Source organism: Opisthorchis viverrini (assembly GCF_000715545.1).
Source record: "Opisthorchis viverrini unplaced genomic scaffold opera_v5_415, whole genome shotgun sequence".
Classification (NCBI taxonomy): Eukaryota; Metazoa; Platyhelminthes; class Trematoda; order Opisthorchiida; family Opisthorchiidae; genus Opisthorchis; species Opisthorchis viverrini.
The window spans coordinates 354,898-376,298 of NW_008752070.1; the positions used below are offsets into that span (position 1 = coordinate 354,898).

Here is a 21,401-nt window from a genome sequence, read left to right on the forward strand (position 1 = left end):
AAGCTAATGAATTACCAGGCAGACTTTCACCCTAGGAATTTCGCTGAAAAGCCGCAAAGCACAGCTGCTTCATCCTCATGTGTTTTCCACAATATGTATCTCATGTATCCCTAAAAAGATTTGAAAACCTGATTTTGAAATCAGCAGTTTACCACACTATACTACTCAGTCGCGAGTAGTAAGATGGAGGATAACGCGGAAGTTCTAGTAGCATTTTACGCGCTATATTTAACTAATGGCTCACTATAGAGGGTTACTCCCACTTCATTTCATGCTCATTTGTGTGGCTCTGATTACCAAAATAGTGATCTACCAGCGAACCCCGGTGTGAAAAGAACATGGCCTTCATTTTCAAGAAATAGTTGGATGCAAAACAAGCAGTGGCACTTAATAATATGGCAAAATCATGTGACCACAGAAAGATTGGTCAGGTCCGGAAGTGCAGATATTCCGTCCTTGGTCACAAGGCGAACGCAATAGCGATCCAGATTGACGATAAACCGTTTCTGTATCTCTTTGGCACACGAACGCAAAAGATTAACCGCCTGATCCACTGTCATATCCGGACGATAGTCTCGATCCAAAACACTAAGAGTCAAGTAGCTTCCGTAGCCATGGACAACAAACGGCACCTGAAAAGTGGTGAAAAGACAAAGAACTCGGGGTGACCTGGAGGTAAGTCAGCAGCAACAAAAATAAGCAATCATCAGTCAGGTAACCTAAGGAAAGTAAGTGGGAGGAAACGCCTGGTTTGGAAATCACAATCTGAACGTGACTCACCTGCTGTGTATTCGACTTAAGGTTATGGATGGCGGTTTTGTGATCCAACTTCTTGGATGGCTTTGCTTAACATACGCTTCCCTGTACCGCTGCAAGAGACAGGATCTTATGTCGATGTGGCGGTTTGTATACCTAAATGACCCACTGAGCTATACTAGGGGATGGTTCATTTTGACATCCGCAGTTTCTCACACCAGGTTGGTCAACGGATATGCGTCTGAAAAACGGTCTCCTGGCCCTCCATGTTGAGGGCTGGAACAGGAACGATTTATTGCTTGAAGAATTGTACAACTGTAGTACTATACCGGCACTCAAGCACCGCCTTGTGGTCAGGCTTTTAAGACAAAGGCTTTGTTTGAGGAGAGACGGGCACCCTGACAGGCTGCACACAAACATGAACTCCACGAATAAAAATAGTATCATGTTACGTAGGCCATCACGAGGCGTCAATGGCCTTAAATGTTGCATACAGCAGAGCGGGTAAACGAAAACACACCACTGCTGACGTCTCCGTTCGCACATTTTCCGCATTCCCTCTTCTACCAAACCCCACCCTAATTTGAACCCAATCGGCATGTCCAGAAGTAGAACTGACCGTTTTGTCCGACAAGCATCACGCCTAGCTGCAGCCTCTGTGCGTCCGACCTTAATGACAACCCAAAACACTAAACACCCAAAAAATCGTCCGGTTGTATGTAACAGTCTTTCGGCACCCAGCTGTCATGCCACCAGAAGGAAGCACGAAGGATGGGATGCTGTCAGGTTATCCAAGCCTGGACTGGGGAAGTCGAGAGACAGAGGTCGGGTTCGAACCAAAGACCTTCCGGTCAGTAAATTTGCGCTTTAACCAATGAACCATCTCGCCCCCCATTAAACACCATAAGCCTTGAAGTCTACTTTCAAACCCGAAAGTCGGTCTGCTTAACTGCCTTTACCGGTCCACACTGAAACAAGCATGATAACAAGCGGTTCTTGCTCGTAAGCTAGATTCCCTCCGCGCTAGCGTACGTCAGAGACAAGGATACAGGACGTAAGAGCTGTCATTGAAATGATCGCCCCCTCGCTCACTTCCAGATCCCAACTGCGCATCTCTGATGATGCCGCAGCTGGATACCCCGGGGTGAATATTGTGTTGAGGCATCACGCGGAAGCGTCTCTACTTGATAATCACTTCTGTGAGGTTCGTTTGGCAATGTCCGTGAAAGAATCTCAATAAACTGAGGTGCATCAATCCCTGCTAATTAGGTCCGCTTAATTTCCGAAGAACTGTAGCTGAATCTGCTAAAGACAGTTTCTTTGGTGCTCTGGGTGTCCTTTTACGACGGGTTAAAAGCGGTTGCTGATGACACGAACCCTCATGTAGGTAGGCTAAGTACTGCTGAGACCCAACTGAAGGATGGTCTTGGGTCGGACGCGAAAAGCACAAACAACGGAGAGCGCCTATTGCACATGTGTGCCGATCACAAACTGTTCGTTTGTAGTACCGGTTTAAAGAATAGCGGAAACTGCCTGACAACGTGATGCCCACCAACGAATCACACTCAAACCCATTATAGACCACATTCCCATCAGTTACTGGTGGCGTGGTCGACCACTACCTGCCGCTCCTCCCGGAATGCCTACGACCGGACCATGCAATTGTCCGCTGCTGCTTTCGAAGTGTAACGCGCACATTTCGGTTAACCATTGAGGAGCTACTTAACCCAGAAATCAAATAGACCTGTCAAAATCGGCTCCTCCAACACCTACCGGATGGTCCAATGTAGAACGTTACCTGCCACTGGAAGGGGATATCCAAAGGGATAACCAATGATGGGACTTCTCTCTGCAGTAGAACCCAGGAAACCTAAGCCGGGCACTGGATCTCTGATGGGATAGCAGGTTGCTGGAGGCCATGCGATAGCTTCCTCTTGGCCGAAACCACAAGTCGACCCGATAAACCATCCAACGCCACGCGACATTGAGTGTCCATGAAAACCGAGAAGCCTGTTGGACCCAAAAACTCGAAGAAACGGAAGAAGAGAAAAAACTGCAAACGTCCGCAAGCCCTTCCACCTAGGTCGGTCAACTGGTCCTCGGAAGCCTCTCATCAGTGGAATCATCAGGGGACAAAAGGCTCTTTGACGTCCAGCAAAGGAGGACGGTTGGGCCTTTTTGCACAATACCTGGAACAATTCAGTTGGTCACCTGCTGTTTCCAATCCGGACTATCAGCCTTTAACAGAAATATGGTCTGTAAATTTGGAGTCCCTTAAGCCTCAGAAGTGTCTTTACTCAAGCATTATCATGCTCCTGTTCCAGACGACCTTCTACCTGTTCTGTTTGGGGACTGCAATGGATTCCACAGCTAGTGTGTCTAGCCCCTTTTCGTCTATCGGAGAGAAATAGACCGTCCCGGACGACTGGAGTGAATCAATAATAATGCCCATTTTCAAGTGTGCCCGCAGAGAATGTAGCAACCATAAGGGCGTCAGTTTGACTCCCGTTGTAACGAAGCTTCTGGCGTCACTGATTGCTCATCACCTCACGGCGGCACGCTTATCTTTGACACGTGAGCATCAAGCGGGATTTACACCGCGCAAAGGCTGCGTCGACCATAACTTCACACTCCATCAGGTGTTAGAGTACAGCCGGATGTAAAGACGATCCGCAATCTTGGTGTCCCTTGACTTACTGGGTGCGCTCGATTCTCTCGCTTGGTCAGTGCTGTTAACCACACTTGCTTAAATGGGTATGCTTCAGAAGTTTGTAAACATAATCCGATTCCTATATTCACATACTTCTGGGAGGGTGAGAGTGTATGGTAAGCTCTCCAAAAGCTTTCCTAAAATAAACGGTGTTCGGAAAATATCTCAACTTCCTCTATCCTTCTTCGACTTCATCATCGGCAAAATAACGTTGGAAGTTCAAGACCTAGATGATCAAATGGACTATGGAATAGGCAGACGACATCGCCTTCAACTTCGAAGGCGAAAGTGACGCACAAGCCCTGTTGAACAGACTGACTACTGTCATACCATCTTTCAGCGCCTTGCACCCGGCAAAATAACGTTGGAAGTTCAAGACCTAGATGATCAAATGGACTATGGAATAGGCAGACGACATCGCCTTCAACTTCGAAGGCGAAAGTGACGCACAAGCCCTGTTGAACAGACTGACTACTGTCATACCATCTTTCAGCATGCGCCTTGCACCTACAGAGCGCAGTCATGCTTTACGAAGTGCAGTCTCTGAAAACATCGCTTACAATCCAAGAAGCACTGGAGTTTGTGGAGAATTTCACATACGTCGGTAGATGTACTATCACTGACGGAAGTGTATCTGATGGAGTCATGCACAAGCCACAAAAGCCGGAAACACGTCTGATGATTTGATTCGCGTCACTTGTGGTGGCAAAAAGGCATATCACTGGGTCTCAAGAGTCGTGTACCGAAGTAATAATAAAACGGGTATTTGGTTGTGCGGTTGGCACTCCAGTCGCGGAAACATCTAGGACTATGGACTGCGGTGACGGTCATGTGCTACGTGGGGCCAGATGACCCAAGTGGTTAGAGCGCGAATTTACTGACCGGAAGGTCCGTGGTTCGAATCCGACCTCCGCTTCTCGACTTCCCCTGTCTAGGCTTGGGCAACCTGGCAGTACCCCAGCCCTCGTGCTTCCTTCGGGTGGCATGGCAGCTAGGCACCGGAAGGGTGCTACAGCTGAACGCTTTCTCTTTTTCTTTTTTTCATGTGTTACGTATAGAGGGACGTCATCCAGCGAGATGGGTGCTATTCTCCGTAACGACGGGTTAAAAGCGGTTGCTGATGACACGAACCCTCATGTAGGTAGGCTAAGTACTGCTGAGACCCAACTGAAGGATGGTCTTGGGTCGGACGCGAAAAGCACAAACAACGGAGAGCGCCTATTGCACATGTGTGCCGATCACAAACTGTTCGTTTGTAGTACCGGTTTAAAGAATAGCGGAAACTGCCTGACAACGTGATGCCCACCAACGAATCACACTCAAACCCATTATAGACCACATTCCCATCAGTTACTGGTGGCGTGGTCGACCACTACCTGCCGCTCCTCCCGGAATGCCTACGACCGGACCATGCAATTGTCCGCTGCTGCTTTCGAAGTGTAACGCGCACATTTCGGTTAACCATTGAGGAGCTACTTAACCCAGAAATCAAATAGACCTGTCAAAATCGGCTCCTCCAACACCTACCGGATGGTCCAATGTAGAACGTTACCTGCCACTGGAAGGGGATATCCAAAGGGATAACCAATGATGGGACTTCTCTCTGCAGTAGAACCCAGGAAACCTAAGCCGGGCACTGGATCTCTGATGGGATAGCAGGTTGCTGGAGGCCATGCGATAGCTTCCTCTTGGCCGAAACCACAAGTCGACCCGATAAACCATCCAACGCCACGCGACATTGAGTGTCCATGAAAACCGAGAAGCCTGTTGGACCCAAAAACTCGAAGAAACGGAAGAAGAGAAAAAACTGCAAACGTCCGCAAGCCCTTCCACCTAGGTCGGTCAACTGGTCCTCGGAAGCCTCTCATCAGTGGAATCATCAGGGGACAAAAGGCTCTTTGACGTCCAGCAAAGGAGGACGGTTGGGCCTTTTTGCACAATACCTGGAACAATTCAGTTGGTCACCTGCTGTTTCCAATCCGGACTATCAGCCTTTAACAGAAATATGGTCTGTAAATTTGGAGTCCCTTAAGCCTCAGAAGTGTCTTTACTCAAGCATTATCATGCTCCTGTTCCAGACGACCTTCTACCTGTTCTGTTTGGGGACTGCAATGGATTCCACAGCTAGTGTGTCTAGCCCCTTTTCGTCTATCGGAGAGAAATAGACCGTCCCGGACGACTGGAGTGAATCAATAATAATGCCCATTTTCAAGTGTGCCCGCAGAGAATGTAGCAACCATAAGGGCGTCAGTTTGACTCCCGTTGTAACGAAGCTTCTGGCGTCACTGATTGCTCATCACCTCACGGCGGCACGCTTATCTTTGACACGTGAGCATCAAGCGGGATTTACACCGCGCAAAGGCTGCGTCGACCATAACTTCACACTCCATCAGGTGTTAGAGTACAGCCGGATGTAAAGACGATCCGCAATCTTGGTGTCCCTTGACTTACTGGGTGCGCTCGATTCTCTCGCTTGGTCAGTGCTGTTAACCACACTTGCTTAAATGGGTATGCTTCAGAAGTTTGTAAACATAATCCGATTCCTATATTCACATACTTCTGGGAGGGTGAGAGTGTATGGTAAGCTCTCCAAAAGCTTTCCTAAAATAAACGGTGTTCGGAAAATATCTCAACTTCCTCTATCCTTCTTCGACTTCATCATCGGCAAAATAACGTTGGAAGTTCAAGACCTAGATGATCAAATGGACTATGGAATAGGCAGACGACATCGCCTTCAACTTCGAAGGCGAAAGTGACGCACAAGCCCTGTTGAACAGACTGACTACTGTCATACCATCTTTCAGCATGCGCCTTGCACCTACAGAGCGCAGTCATGCTTTACGAAGTGCAGTCTCTGAAAACATCGCTTACAATCCAAGAAGCACTGGAGTTTGTGGAGAATTTCACATACGTCGGTAGATGTACTATCACTGACGGAAGTGTATCTGATGGAGTCATGCACAAGCCACAAAAGCCGGAAACACGTCTGATGATTTGATTCGCGTCACTTGTGGTGGCAAAAAGGCATATCACTGGGTCTCAAGAGTCGTGTACCGAAGTAATAATAAAACGGGTATTTGGTTGTGCGGTTGGCACTCCAGTCGCGGAAACATCTAGGACTATGGACTGCGGTGACGGTCATGTGCTACGTGGGGCCAGATGACCCAAGTGGTTAGAGCGCGAATTTACTGACCGGAAGGTCCGTGGTTCGAATCCGACCTCCGCTTCTCGACTTCCCCTGTCTAGGCTTGGGCAACCTGGCAGTACCCCAGCCCTCGTGCTTCCTTCGGGTGGCATGGCAGCTAGGCACCGGAAGGGTGCTACAGCTGAACGCTTTCTCTTTTTCTTTTTTTCATGTGTTACGTATAGAGGGACGTCATCCAGCGAGATGGGTGCTATTCTCCGTACCTCTTTCAGAATGGCGCAAACCGCGAGGTGAACGACGTACGACTTGGTAGAGGGATGAGAGGTTTCACAAAATTTGTGTCGTTGGTGTGATAAGCCTTCCAGAATGGCGCCCCCATGACCTCCCTGCACTTGGCTGTAAGTACTGCGACAAATGGCGCCTGATCGAGGTCAATGGCGTTCTTGTACACAAACGCTGTGTAAAGCCATCACGGCGCCAGCCTCGTATCCGTCACATCCAGCATGCTTTCTGGTACCGTTTTGCGCACACTGATCAATTGTCAGGTGGGAGAGAGTGAGAAGTAAGCTGGGTTTCGCCTTGACCGGCCATATCTTTACCTTGAGACGAATTCGTGAACAGCGCCACTCTTTCAGATTATGTGGGTCCTCGACTTCCCCTGTCTAGGCTTGGGCAACCTGGCAGTACCCCAGCCCTCGTGCTTCCTTCGGGTGGCATGGCAGCTAGGCACCGGAAGGGTGCTACAGCTGAACGCTTTCTCTTTTTCTTTTTTTCATGTGTTACGTATAGAGGGACGTCATCCAGCGAGATGGGTGCTATTCTCCGTACCTCTTTCAGAATGGCGCAAACCGCGAGGTGAACGACGTACGACTTGGTAGAGGGATGAGAGGTTTCACAAAATTTGTGTCGTTGGTGTGATAAGCCTTCCAGAATGGCGCCCCCATGACCTCCCTGCACTTGGCTGTAAGTACTGCGACAAATGGCGCCTGATCGAGGTCAATGGCGTTCTTGTACACAAACGCTGTGTAAAGCCATCACGGCGCCAGCCTCGTATCCGTCACATCCAGCATGCTTTCTGGTACCGTTTTGCGCACACTGATCAATTGTCAGGTGGGAGAGAGTGAGAAGTAAGCTGGGTTTCGCCTTGACCGGCCATATCTTTACCTTGAGACGAATTCGTGAACAGCGCCACTCTTTCAGATACCCTATGTGGGTCGTTCTTCTTTGTCCGAAAGCCGCGTTTAATTCTGTCGATGGTCAGGAAATTTGGCGTTGTCTGGCGACAAAGGGTGCCCATTCCAAATATATATCCCTTGCGACGGCATTGCATGCGAACTCCTGTGGATGGGCACAATTATACGGCAAGCTTTGGTCTGAGTTCATCACACCCGGTGGTGTAGAACAAGGCTTCCCTCTCCCCTTTTTTCCTCTTCAATTTTGTTATTGATATGCTGCTTGAAATTTCTCAGCTGCCTCCGAAACCTGGGGGATCAAAGTGCCTCCGGGACATTCACCCACAGATATTGAGAATGAGGACGAGTTTAGTCTCCTTGTTTCAGACCCTTCCAAAATTCGAACCATTTTAAATAACTCAAATAATTCTGTCACACTATTTCCTATGTGTTTCACACCTGCAAAGTGTAGAGTGCTGCTCCTAGACTGGGTGAAATTAGACCCGAACCTCATTCTTGGGGAGGAGCCAATCTACGTGGTAGATAAATTTGTTTACCTGGGTCGGAGATGAGACTACTTCTTGAATCGGCAAGGCCAGGGTAACTTTTGCCAACCTCCGACACGTATGGCGCCGACGTGACGTCAGTCCGCCTATCAAGGGCATAGTTCACACTGCGGCGGGGCGATCCATAGTGCTTTGTGGATCAGAGACGTGGCCTCTGTGGACAGAGGACGTACGAAAGATGTCAGTGTTTACCCCTCGGTGTTTCCGACGCATTGGTCAGGTCTGGTGGGAACATCGGATTAGTGATGGTGAAGTAAGTCGGGTGGCTTTAGGAAGAAGGGATTTCTCCAAGATAAGTGAATTACTCGCATTTCATAGGTTACACTGGCTACGATATGTATCCCACATGCCAGAAAACTGTCTGCCTCGCAGAGCTCTTTTCGCCCAGCACTGTGCTGGATGGAACCAACCGATAGTGCATAGCCTGGCAAAGAAGTGCGAAAACACTGACCGATCAACTCGTTCGGGCAGAAAACTGCCACCTTCTTGGATGGGGACCTCGTGTCTCAACTCACCAATGGTTAATACTGACAGAAATGACCCAATCGCAAAATCAGCGGCAATTGTACATCAAAGCAACTACCTAAAATGCGTAGCTAATCAGTTACAAAACTAAAAATGCCATCGCGTCCAGTGCTTGACTTCATCTCTCTCACTTTCCGGCGATCGGATATGTGGTAATGTACCCATAGTACGTGGTTTCTAGTTGATAAATTGGATTAAACTGAATCACGTTTAATCACCAGTAAAGCAAAAAGCCATGGGATAAATGGCGCTAGGTTTCGGGATGAGCATGCCCAAATCCTTAAGATCTAAGGTGCTTAGCCAAGCCTCAATTGTACTAGAGAGGTGGTAATGAAGGAATGTGGGGCGCTCTCTGAGTTCCAGGTTTTAAAGTGTTCCTCATTTCATCAATAATCTAATGACGTATAATGAAACCAAACAGCAATGTGGTCCTCGTTTGCTTTGTCATATGATACAATATAGCCCACACAAAACGGAAGCCAGCAACCACTAGGGTGCCTCAGACTAGGTAAAAGCAAATGCCGAGTTAAGGCATCGGATGGCAAGCGAACCCGAACAGAAATTCGGTCTTTATGATGAGCGTTTGTGACCTCCGAACATCTTTGGTTCAACAGCGGTCAATCCGCATTCGAAAACCATAGCAGACTAATATTTTGTCATGACCATTTTTCTATATTTCACTCCATAATGTACCGTCCGGAAATGCTGAGACGGAAATGATGAGGCACGACTGCATCGACCTGAAAAGTCTGTGTTGTGTATATGAAAAAATTACGGAATTTATGTTCGAAAAATGAGTTCATCACATAACTTCGCGAGGTCGATTAGTCGGAGTCGACCGAGCAAACCAACTAAGCTAATCCTGGTTTGGAAAACAAAGCATGAGTAGTTTAGTGTATGCATCAAGAATTCCCTCTTCCCACCCAAATTTGAATACTTTCTTCGCAGGTCCCAGCACTAGCACTGACCGTTTCGCTCGCCCTGCATCACACTTAGCTGCAGCTTCGGTACGTCCGAGTTCAGTCACAACCCTAAGCACTTCGAATTCTGTTTTCAAACCCCGAGCGCTTGTCTACTTAGCCACCCTTAATGTCCGCACAATGAAACAAACAGGTCAACAGGTGGCTCTTGCTCGTACGCTGGATTCCCCCTGCACTGATGTGTTGTCTGTCAGAAACAAGGGTGCGCGATGAAAGTACCGTTATCGAACTGACTGCTCCCTCGCTCTCTTCCAGGTTCTGGCTTCGCACCTATGCTGATACAGAGGCCGCTGCAACTGGGTATGTTAGGGTGGGTATCATATTGAGGGACCGAGCAGAAGCGTCTCGGCTTGACGGAATACCCGCTGATAGTCGCCTGCTGGGTTGCCCCTCTGGGCCGGTTCGCCCGGACAGTCTGCCCTCCGACTGACCATCCATATCGGCGCCTTCTTAGCGTGGACGCCCGATCAACATGCACGAGCCAGCACCAGAACTCCCAACCCCGCGAAATTCCGGAGATTATTTCAGTTGATCCGTGCGACCGGTCCCCGGAAACCACCTGTGAGTGAAACTATCAAACACCAGAATGGAACGACCATCACAATCTCCAGTGATTCTCCTTGAATCGTAAGGGATATGTTCGCAGATGGCACGTTCCGAAGCACGACTTTGCACCTTGAAGGTGGAAAGTGTATACTAAAAGATGGCATGATGGTGGTCAGTCTATTCAACAGGACTAATGCTTCGCTTTGGTCTCTAAAGATGAGGACAATGTCACCTGTGTACTCCAGATTGAGAAGGCTCTCACCAGCAACAATCTCGACACCGGGATTTTGAAGACCTTCCATGGTTCGCTGCGTTATTTCATCAGTGATGAAGTTGAACAAGAATGGGGAGAGTAGACATTCTTGTCACAACGGGCGTCAAACTAACACCTCTGTGGCTACTATCTTCACTACCCTTTTTGTAAATGGGCACTACTGTCCATTCATCCCAGTCGTCTGGGACGGTCCCCTTCTCCCAGATAGACCCAAACAGGCTAGACAAGCACAAGCCGAGGAGTTTTTAATGCCATCCTTGAGGAGAGCATGTGGAAGGTCGTCAGGACCAGCAGCACGATGACGCTTCAGTATGGAAATACACTCCGACATTTTGAGACTGAAGACGGCTCAACATTCATATTCATATTCAATATTCATATTCAAATTCACATTCATATCGGCAGAAGGGCGTGAAAAAGACCACGAAGAGTTTGGGTATTGTTGGTGTTGTACGGCTTCCAGGATGGGGTCCCCGTGACCCCACCTGTGCTTGGCTGGAGAAGTTGCAAGAAGTGGCGGCTAATCGATCTCAGTGGCATTTGGGCTGTCAGTTTCCTTCAAGATTGTCTGACTGGCACTTGGAGGTGTAGACACCTCAGAATGCTTGACATAGGCCAGCGCTAGGCTTCCTCCCTCACCCACTCTTTTCCTCTTTTTTTCACTCTAGGGCTTTGAGTATAATTGAGGGCGAGGTGGCTCAAGTGGTTATTTGGCTAGTCTTGGAATGTCTGGTGAATGTAATGGACGGACATAACACCTAGAATGTTATTGTGGGCTCCAAACAAGGCTACGTCAGGAAGGTCAAGGATCTACCACAAAGAAATAGAAGTTCATAAAGTTGTGAAGCATTTTTCACCACCGTATCTGCAATTAAAACTACAAATAATCTTGTGCCACATCAGCTATCACTTGAAGTCGTTAACGTGAACCGCTAAATGCAATGAGACCAGTATATGAAAACGGGTTACTGACGGCGCCGTCCTTCTTCCATTCATTCCTCCCCCAGTCGGCTCTTATCGATTTCCCCCGTACTCCCATTTTTGATCGACTCCGTTCACCCTTCATCACAATGATGCGCTATTTACTCGTAACTCGACGACCACAGACAGTAAGAAATCACTGGCTTTACAAACCACATCGTCACGACATACGTAAATTTGTGTTGAACTCCTATATTCCCAACTCTCAAAGTTGGTCGTTTTTCGCAAATTACTCAGGTGTGAAGTGACCACCATTCGATCTAAAGTGCAACCTTATCATATATGTTCATCTCGCATGCTTCATTCAATTTAACCAGTCCACGGATGGTACGACGCCGCCTAAGAATCGGCACCAAAATAGTTGTTCAAAGTACAATCAATAATAAGCAATAATCGTTCCGCTGTAACACTATTTCGGCGCCTACCTGTCATGCCACCACAAGGAAGCACAAGGGCGGGGATACTGCCAGATTGCTCAAGCCTAGACAGGGGAAGTTGAGAGGCAGAGGTCGGGTTCGTACCAAGGACCTCCCGGTCAGTAAGTTCATACTCTAACCACCGAACCAACTAGCCCCAGTAAAATCAATACAACGGTTGAACGAATCTCCATGCGCGGATCGTGCACACTTTTAATGTTCACCGCGAAATTTCATGAAAGTGCACACACGGACCTGTTCCTAGCCTGTTTGTGATCTATGGATGTAAACAACACGCAGCCATCGTCATTTAGAAACCGACTTCTCCTGCTAGGGGACTTTGTTCCTCCTACTCTTTTTCCCCTTAACATACTCGTCGACTTAACTCTTGAGTTTATTCTCCGCAGAGAGGAGTAAACTTTGGCGTAGGTTTTCTCGAGGTCATAGCATCCGGCCGGTTCTTCGGCTCCCGCGATCCGTATCGTCTTCACGATCTCCTCAAACCCATCGTGCAGATTTTGTGTACACTGCCAGCTGGGCCCAAGTTCACATGTGTGCACGACTTGCTTGCCACTAGTTCATGGAATGCGACCCAGCTATTGCCCAGCCTGCCTACTGGCCTCCCGGTAGGCTTCGTTCTACCACGGTATTGTGGGTGTGATCGTCTGCAACAGGGCTTGCAGATCACCAAATCTTGTTCGATGACTGCGGCTGAGTTGGATGGTCTTGACACTGGTGCATGAAAATATCCGGACGCTCAAGCTTCGGCATTTCGACTCGCAAAATGCCATCAAAAGCTAAGCGCCGCCAATCTTTTAACCGTAGTTTGCTGCGTATAAGGGGACGCATTCCCTAGCGCTGTGGAATAAAAGTCACTGAATATCAAGGCTCCCGTTTTGGTCTCCTAGCTTCATTTCCACTCCGCTCCACGGGGGTCATACATTTGCACCGCCCACCGCAAGTATACCTTATGAACTCATACTAGTCAGACTCCAACACTATTCTTCAGCGTCTGAGCCGACGCCGCAGGCAAAATCGTTTCCGTCTTCAATGACTCCGACGAAACTAAGCTCAGATGTCAGTTGGCACCCCGCACATACTTCGTCATCCGCTCTCTCGATAACCGCCCTGTTATCACAAAGTGCCTTTCGCTTTCGCATTGCCGCATCATTTTTCCTCATTACTTCGTTGAATGCCACCCTTTGCCAACCTTCTTATAGCTAGCCGCAAATAGCGTCTCACGTTTTGTTTTTACGCGCTGTCACTTTCCTGCAATTTTCTATTTCACTCCTCCTCGGTCGTCTGCTCCCAGTTCTTGTTTGCTTCGGACATTGTTTAACTTCCAACGCCCGAAAATCATGACAGAAAACGAAGCCGCCCCATTGGATGTTGTGGATGTTCCGCCTAACACACGCGGCCCACATACGATTGCTATAGTCGGGTGGCTCGAGATGTCCCAGAAGACCGACACCGCAAATGGTCCGAGTCTACATCAGGTCGAGTGATATTCTGCCCGTCATCGGACTGAATCCTCGTCAAGCGGAGTACACACTGATTTGCGCTTGTTCAAATGCGGACAGGGTGAGAGCATAAGTGTTATTCACCTGAAAAACCCACTTACTTTTGCCAGTGTAGCGAGATAATCCAAGTAGAACAACTCTGGTCCCTTTTGAGTGTCATATCCGGCAATCACCATGTTAACTTGATAGGGTTTCTGCTCAGATAAACACCGATAATACGAATCAGACACGAACCCGACTGCGCAGAGCATTCGCCAGATTGCTCCTCGTGAAGTTAGCTGCCCCGTGTGGAGAAAGCTCATAACCTGAACATAAACACATGAAGCTTAGATAGCATACCATTCCTTATTTCATACAGTTGCATATTCTGTTGGATAAATTCAGCGAACTGTGTGGTATCTCCTGCTTCACCGCATGCCGCGGCCAAAATCCTCGTGCTAAGAGGGAACATTTTATTTTGGTCGTGTTTCATTGTAATAATTGATCTGGAAGATCTGGCATCTGCAGCTATCAAACAGAAATCTTCCGCCTGTATTCCAACTAGGCATTCCATTTCACCGAAAGAGTTTGGCACACGACCAAACCGCAAGTCAGTAAATGATTGGCCGATGGATCAGTGATTGGCGATGCGCTGGCGGATGCCAGTGATTAATATGGATCCTGGGACAAACTAAATTAGTAACCGCAAGGGTGCCAACTTACATCCCGCTGCATATGAGGATTACGGGTTACAGCATTCTTACATTCATACCCGAGTACCGGCGGTCAAACTAGAAATGATCCGAATGTCCGACCATTTCATTCATTTAGCGGTGAGCGCGTCAACAGTGCATCCATATGTGACACGTGCCAAAAGGACCACACCGTTCTAGTGTTCTCGCCTTAGGATAATCGGGCTTCCTGTGAATTCTTTGATTAGAAGAATAGCCGTTGTTAGATTCAGCCGCCCAATCTTTACATTCGGACCGTCATTTCTGTAACATCAATTCACCATGGGAACGCTGAAGGACTGTGTAACTTGAAAAATTCTCGCAAATATACCTCACTCGATTCTTTGTTTTCTTGATTCAGCTGGATCTGCCGTGAGTGCTTTTCCGCCCTCGGGCTCGATGTGACCAACCAGACGCTCCGTTGGGTTCTCTGCAGCAGGAGTTTATTGACTAATTAATCACCTTGAACACCGCGGCTCAGTTTCAGGGTCATGAACATTCGGTTGGTTGTCTATGGGGGCCCGAGGTTCATAGACGGACTTGAGGTGTCCATGCAAGCTCCTCAAGCAGGCAAAACTTAGGATGGAATCCACAGGCATCAGTTCGCCCGAAAATCACAAGCGACACAGCGACGCCTACAAGATCAGAATCCCTGAATGCTCCACATTCCAAAAAACTCGTCCAAGAATCAAGCAGGAGGGTTTTCCCGTTTGAACCTCACCCGCTATTTGGCTTGGCTGTTCTTCTAAGAAGTCCATCCGTTAGTCTCGGCGAGCGGGTCGATTACGGCGAAAACCCGGGTTTGCGCCTCAGAGCAGTGACAATCCGAAATGGGTGCTGGAAGGAACGGACACTTGCGCGAAGCCTACTGTCAAAATAACAGGCTTACCTGCCGTACTACGGGTCTGAGTTATCAGCTTGAGGCCAGGGAACCTTCACCTGATCGCCAAAAACTGATCGAACTAAAATTCGAAATTTTCTGCTCTGATTAGCACAAAATTAGCGCCCATTACTTATAGAACCGAGGTTTTCTTGCTAAGTCAAGACTATTTGTATCACCCAGAAATAAGGTTGGGCCCGGCCAAGCAGACAGCGCTCGAATACTGAAGTGTCAAGCCAAATTTTATCGCCCAAGAGCAGATTAGGTTTGCTCCCTGTTCAGTTACCTCGTCAGGGCCGGTTGTTAATACAACCATCAATTGTCTTTAAGATATGTGCAGCCGTGGGCATGTCAACTTTAATTACTTTTGCGTCAAGGGACTGACCAAGAGTCGAAAGAAGGAAAGTAAAAGATGCAAGTGCTACTAGAAGCAAGGCACAACATTTAGGAAAATTTCCACCTCAGCATTGGACAGCCTCAAGTGTGAGCTCGACAAATTTATCGTCAGCAATTAAAATAAACGCTTCGGAGCACAATGCGAGCAATGTTTTGCTGAGAAAACTCAGTGCACCACGATGAAGTTTTTCTGTTTCTGATATTACCAGGGCAAGCAGGATTTATCGGTCAGTCTTAGCGGAAACGGGACGTTAAGTGGAGAAAGTTCGACAACCGTGTCCAAAGCGCAAAATTTATGAACAAGGTGGTTGGTTAGGAAATGTGGCGCGTTCAAAGTATGTGATATAGCTGTTTATGGTGTAGAATAACGTGCCATGATTTAATATCAAGATAGCCCTTCAAAAACTAGGCATTTTGGCACAGCCAGTGCTTTAATAGTACTTGGTAACAAGGTAACCAGGAAACAAGTTTACTCAACAAAAATGCAGTCAGTCATCTGAATGTAAATTCTATTCTGAAAGAGCCTTACAACACCCCCAAGGGGATTGTAAAACCAAAAATGAAGACATAACAAGGGCTTAGCTGTGCATTTACGAATGACATTAAATTGATGCTTGAAGCTGAGAAAAACGGCTTACTATTGAACCACCACATAAAGTGATGCTCCTTTAAACTTGAGTAAGGTAAATCTGGCGATGGTACCGCTATCCTGATCCAACTCCGACCAAAACTTGGTCAAATACAACCACCTGTGCACGTAAAAAATACTTCACAAGTACAAAATTGGCGCGGTTTTAAGTCTCTTGGCCTATACATGCGTGGGCCTCAAAAGCCTGCATGGTTGCTTTACGCGTGTCTAGGGGCAGATTTTCAGCGGAAACCTAAGTTTATCCTGAGGCAGTCAAATTACCTAGCATAGAATGACATAAAACATAACATAAAGTTTTTCGTGAAATTTAAAATATATGTCAACCTTTCCTACCAAGAGCCTTACAAAGCATCCACCAGACACTAGCCGCCGAATAGATTTGTAAAATGTCAACATTCTGAGACGAAAAGTGAGATTCACCTTACAGCGACTTTTGGCCGAGGCGATGAAAGTCGCCAAGCATCCCAGCGTGAAGAGAATAAAGGTTGTTGGACTAGCAGACGTCTGGATAGCGATTTGAGATCTGCCGAGATTACGCAAGTTGGTATACAGTTATCAGTAAAATGGTCCCGGCCAAAAAGCACAAAATCCAAGCAAAACTAAGATCCAATTAACCATCCCCAACCCCAACCCCAAAACCGATTGTCCCGGCACTTTTCAACGAACGCAGACGAACAAAGAGGAACATTCCGTTAAGGTGTCTCGGACGGAAATAGCAAGGGCGTAAAGTCCGGTTTCAACCTGAAGACAATCGCCCTAACCGATTCTATCGTAAATGTTAGTCATATCCACTAGGCAACAAATAAGGACTTCGGACCAGCACCCAGCACTAAACAAGTCGGTTGGTCATAAGAAGTATCATGGATTGTCTCTCTGACTGCCTTCAAACCAGGTAAACCGGCTCAACTACGCACTCAACCAGACGCAGCTTTTGTGTCAATAGCGAAACAGTGCCCAACAATAAATCCACCAATCATTTACCAAATCCATCGGTCCTAAACTTTTTTCAATCGATTAACCCCCTGGTAACTTTTGTGATAATGAGATGATCTCCAGCGGTTAGCGTACTAGCCCAAGCCATGGATGTAGTGGTGAACAACGATTTGGCCCAGTGAGCGGGCGGCCGGCACGGCATGCAATAAGTGAGTTTTACGGGCATCAAAGGCAGACAGTAAAGTTGGATGACCAGCACCTTAGAATTTTGCATAAATCCCTCTGCCAGTGCGTTTTCCCGTGCGAAACTAAAGCGCTTGGTCAAAACTGGCATATTTGTGTTGGACTGCGAACAGTTTCTCGGAGTGGGTCCGACAGTCGCAGCATCACCGTCGTGGCTTCGTGCTTTGGTTATCGGATAGGCTAGCGCATGAACGTCTTGGGTCATACACTCGAGGTTGTTAGGATGGCTCAGATTGTCTAAAGATATGTGGCGGAACTAGCATAGTGCTTGGAGATTCTTAGGTCAGTTAAATCAAGGTAAATCAAGGTAAATCAAGGTTATATTGGTCTAAAAAGCATTTTGCTTTACAATGACCAAAGGATATTGGTGTGTGTGTATGTATACAGATAAACGGAATGATATGACATATATGTTCTATTGTTTGTAATCTGCATCTCAAATGTTGATGAGGGAAGTTGGGTGAGATCTTATGTATTCGTCAAGCGAATGTTTGAAAGTCTCGAGGTTACCACAATCCACAACAGATGTTGGTAGTTTGTTCCACGTGAGGGATACGCGGACTGAAAAAAAGTAGCGCCGACAGTTAATGCGGGAACATGGAATGTCAACGGCCAATGGATTCCGTCGGGTCTGTCGGGCCAAATTAACTGTGAACAAATGTTTTAAAGGGTGATTAGGGGTGTTTATTATCTTGAACATCAGGATGAGGTCTCCTCGTATACGCCGATAAGTTAAATCAAACAAATCGAGTTTACGTAGCCTTTCACTGTAGGGAACGTTTCGGAGGCCAATGACCAGCTTGGTCGCGCGGTGGTAGATACGCTCTAGCAGTTGTGTATCCTTTTGCAGCCATGGAGACCAGGCTTGGATCGCGTATTCCATTGTCGGCCGGAGATATGTGTTCATGATAATAGGGAGGATTTCAGGCGTAAAACGATAAAATATTCTCCTAAGCATCCCGAGCAGTGCCGAGGTCTTGCGATATACTGATAGACAGTGTTTACTCGGCTTCAGGTTGCTAGAAATCCAGACGCCGAGGTCTTTTTCCTCAGCCACCCATTCCAGTTCATTGGATCCCAGTTTGTATGGGAAGTGGTAGCTCTTCCCCAGATTTATGAGTTTGCATTTCTGGAAATTCAGCGGCAGCCGGTTTTGGATGGACCATTCGTCGATTCTTTGCAGATCTTGCTGTAGCGCATCACAATCAGCCTTTCCATGAATTTCAGACCAGATTTTTATGTCATCAGCAAAAAGTACGGTTTTGCACTGCAGAAGTTTCGGCAGGTCATTCATGTATACCAGGAACAAAATTGGACCAAGAACCGAACCCTGAGGGACACCACTTGTGGCGGCAATTTTATCGGAAAACGCTCCATCGACACGAACTTGGACCGAACGGTCACTCAAATAGTCTTTCAGCCAGCTCAACAGATTTCCCGTCACGCCATACATTTCAAGTTTCCGAAGAAGGATACTGTGATCGACTCGATCAAAGGCTTTGGATATATCCAAGTAACAGGCATGTACAGTAACTCCCGCATCGACTGCTCGTGTCCAGTCATCGAGTGTCACGAGGAGATTGGATAAACAAGAACGATTCTGTCGAAATCCGTGTTGTTTATCGCTCAACAAGGAGTGAATTTCAAGGTGCGATTTCAGGGCTTCTGCTATAATTCGTTCCATTACTTTTGATATTACTGGGAGAAGAGTGACAGGTCTGTAGTTAGATGCACACGTTCTGATACCTCCTTTGAATATGGGGGCTATTATCCCGCATTTCCAATCCTCTGGTACCAACCCTTCTTCCAGAGAACTAGCGAACAGTTTAGCCAGAGGATAGCTAAGTGGTTCAGCGCAGTGGCGCAGAAGCAGTGGTGTAACGCCATCCCCACCAGGTGAAGTGTGTACCTGTAAGCCGCGAAGGTGTTTGACAATGTTAGCCCGATCAATATGCACGTCCGATAAAGTTTCGTCCGTTAGTACCTCCACAGTTTGTATAGGAGCGCGGGTATCTTCAGGAGAAAACACGGAAGCATAAAATGTGGCAAGGGCATTAGCTGTTTCAAACGCATTTGCAGTCATTCCCGATTCTGTCTTTATGGCAGATATACCTGGTTTAACTTTAGCCTGCGCATTCACGAATTGATACAATAGTTTGGGGTTTTTCTCCATCCTAGTCATCAATTTGAATTGCTGTTGTAGTTTGTCTTCCTTGATTAGTGACGTGACTTTATTCCGCAACTTTCGGTACGACTCCCAGTGTTCGTCGGTCCGGTTCGTTTTATATTGAAACCAAGCGATGTTACGTTCTGTAATCCATTTTCTTGTTCGACTCCTCACTGTGAACATCTGTACGCAGGTGGCTCGAGGCACCTCTGTCGAATTGTCTGCAATCAAGGTCTGCAGCTGGGCTATGAATGATTTCCATCGCCTATTAGTATTTTCGTGTTCGTCATCCAGCATATTTAGGTCCTGGAAGGCTGAGATTATCTCCCGAAAATTGGTCTTCAGAACATATTTATGTGGGTCGCTTAAACGTACGGAGGAGCAAGTGAAATCGAACAAGAGCACGAGATGGTCGCTCTTTCCCAGTGGTGGTCTATATATGATTTGTTCAACCATAAATGGCTCACTAGTTAGTATAAGGTCAAGTAACGAAGGTTGATCTGTTCCACGAAACCTCGTACATTCGTTAACATGGTTGAATAAAGGTACCAAATCTAACAGCTCCTGAAAGTGTGCTTCAACTGAGTTGAGCGAGTATGAAGCGACGAAAAGCTGGGGAAAATTGAAATCACCCATAATGAGAATGGGAATGGAGTAGTAAGAGCATACGCGACGGATTCGGTCACATATACTGAATGTGTGAGTGTCCATTGCGGTTGGAGAGCGGTAAATGACACCAATAATGCACGCATCTATCTTGTTTGACTTCAGCATACACCAGAGGGTATCTTCAAGGATGAGATTAGCGTCAGGTATTTCAGCACATTGAAGACTACTGTCATAATATAGTGCAACTCCACCGCCATGGGTGGCTCGATCGTGTCGTATAACACTCATGTTTGTAATTTCGATTTCCTTGTCCGATATTTCCGCTTGCAACCAAGTCTCAGTCACTGCCACCAAGTGAGGTTTGTATTGGTCGCAAAAGGCGTTTAATTCTGCCACTTTACTGGGCAGACATTGGGTATTTGTATAGAGGCACTTAAGGCTAGTCGTTGTGGTTAATTCTGCTGTGCTGCAACGCACGACTCCCGGGGAGCCAGCAGTGATTCGTTTTTTGGTAAATCGTTTTTTGACCCCAATTTTTCCATCATAGTCTGAATACCAACCGTGGTTTGTTGGTATTCATCAGTGATCGTTTGCGTTTGAATAGTTCCTATTTCGCCAGTCCGAATCGTATCAGCAGATGCGTTTGAGCGTTTAGGTGAGCTTATTCTCAGTTCCCTCGGAAGCAAATTACGGTGCCTTCGCCACTGAGCTTTCACCAAGTTGGCCATTTCGGCACGAAGAAATGTCAGCTTTAAGGGTCTAGGGCCGTTTCCCATGTATTTTTCCGATTTAGGAATTCTGAAAGCATCAACTACTGCCACCTCTTCCGTTTCGAGCGTACTACTCAGAAACTTCCACTGTAGAACGTCATGTGAAATGCGTGCCGTTTTATCGGAGGCATCGTCAATCTCAGGGACACCCAGAATGATCAAGCTCCGATCATCAGCACGATTATTAGTCGCTTGATTTTCGACATTACGAGATCGTTCTGTCCATGGTACGTCAGCATGAACTCGCGCGCTATTTTCCGAATCGCTCTGGAGTCGAAATGCTGACAACAGTATATTTTCTAATTCTTTTTCTGTCTTAACAGTTACTCTGAGAAGTCTGGGTTTGTCTTGATGATGCGATTTCGGCGGTCGGCTCAGGCGAGTCAGCGAGACTGGTTCGATGGGATCAAGCTGTATTCGATTGCACAGCTTTAACCATTCTTCCATATCGTG

General features: G+C 47.2%; 1 protein-coding gene across 1 annotated transcript; it reads right to left on the minus strand.

Annotated features, from left to right (window-relative positions):
- Positions 1-240: 240 nt before the first annotated feature.
- On the minus strand, positions 241-14,181 carry T265_10835 (hypothetical protein; the record flags this gene model as incomplete). Its single annotated transcript, XM_009177318.1, has 2 exons — positions 241-632; positions 13,693-14,181. 2 exons carry the CDS (start codon positions 13,891-13,893, stop codon positions 405-407), a joined length of 429 nt encoding a protein of 142 aa, XP_009175582.1.
- Between the last annotated feature and the right edge of the window lie 7,220 nt (positions 14,182-21,401).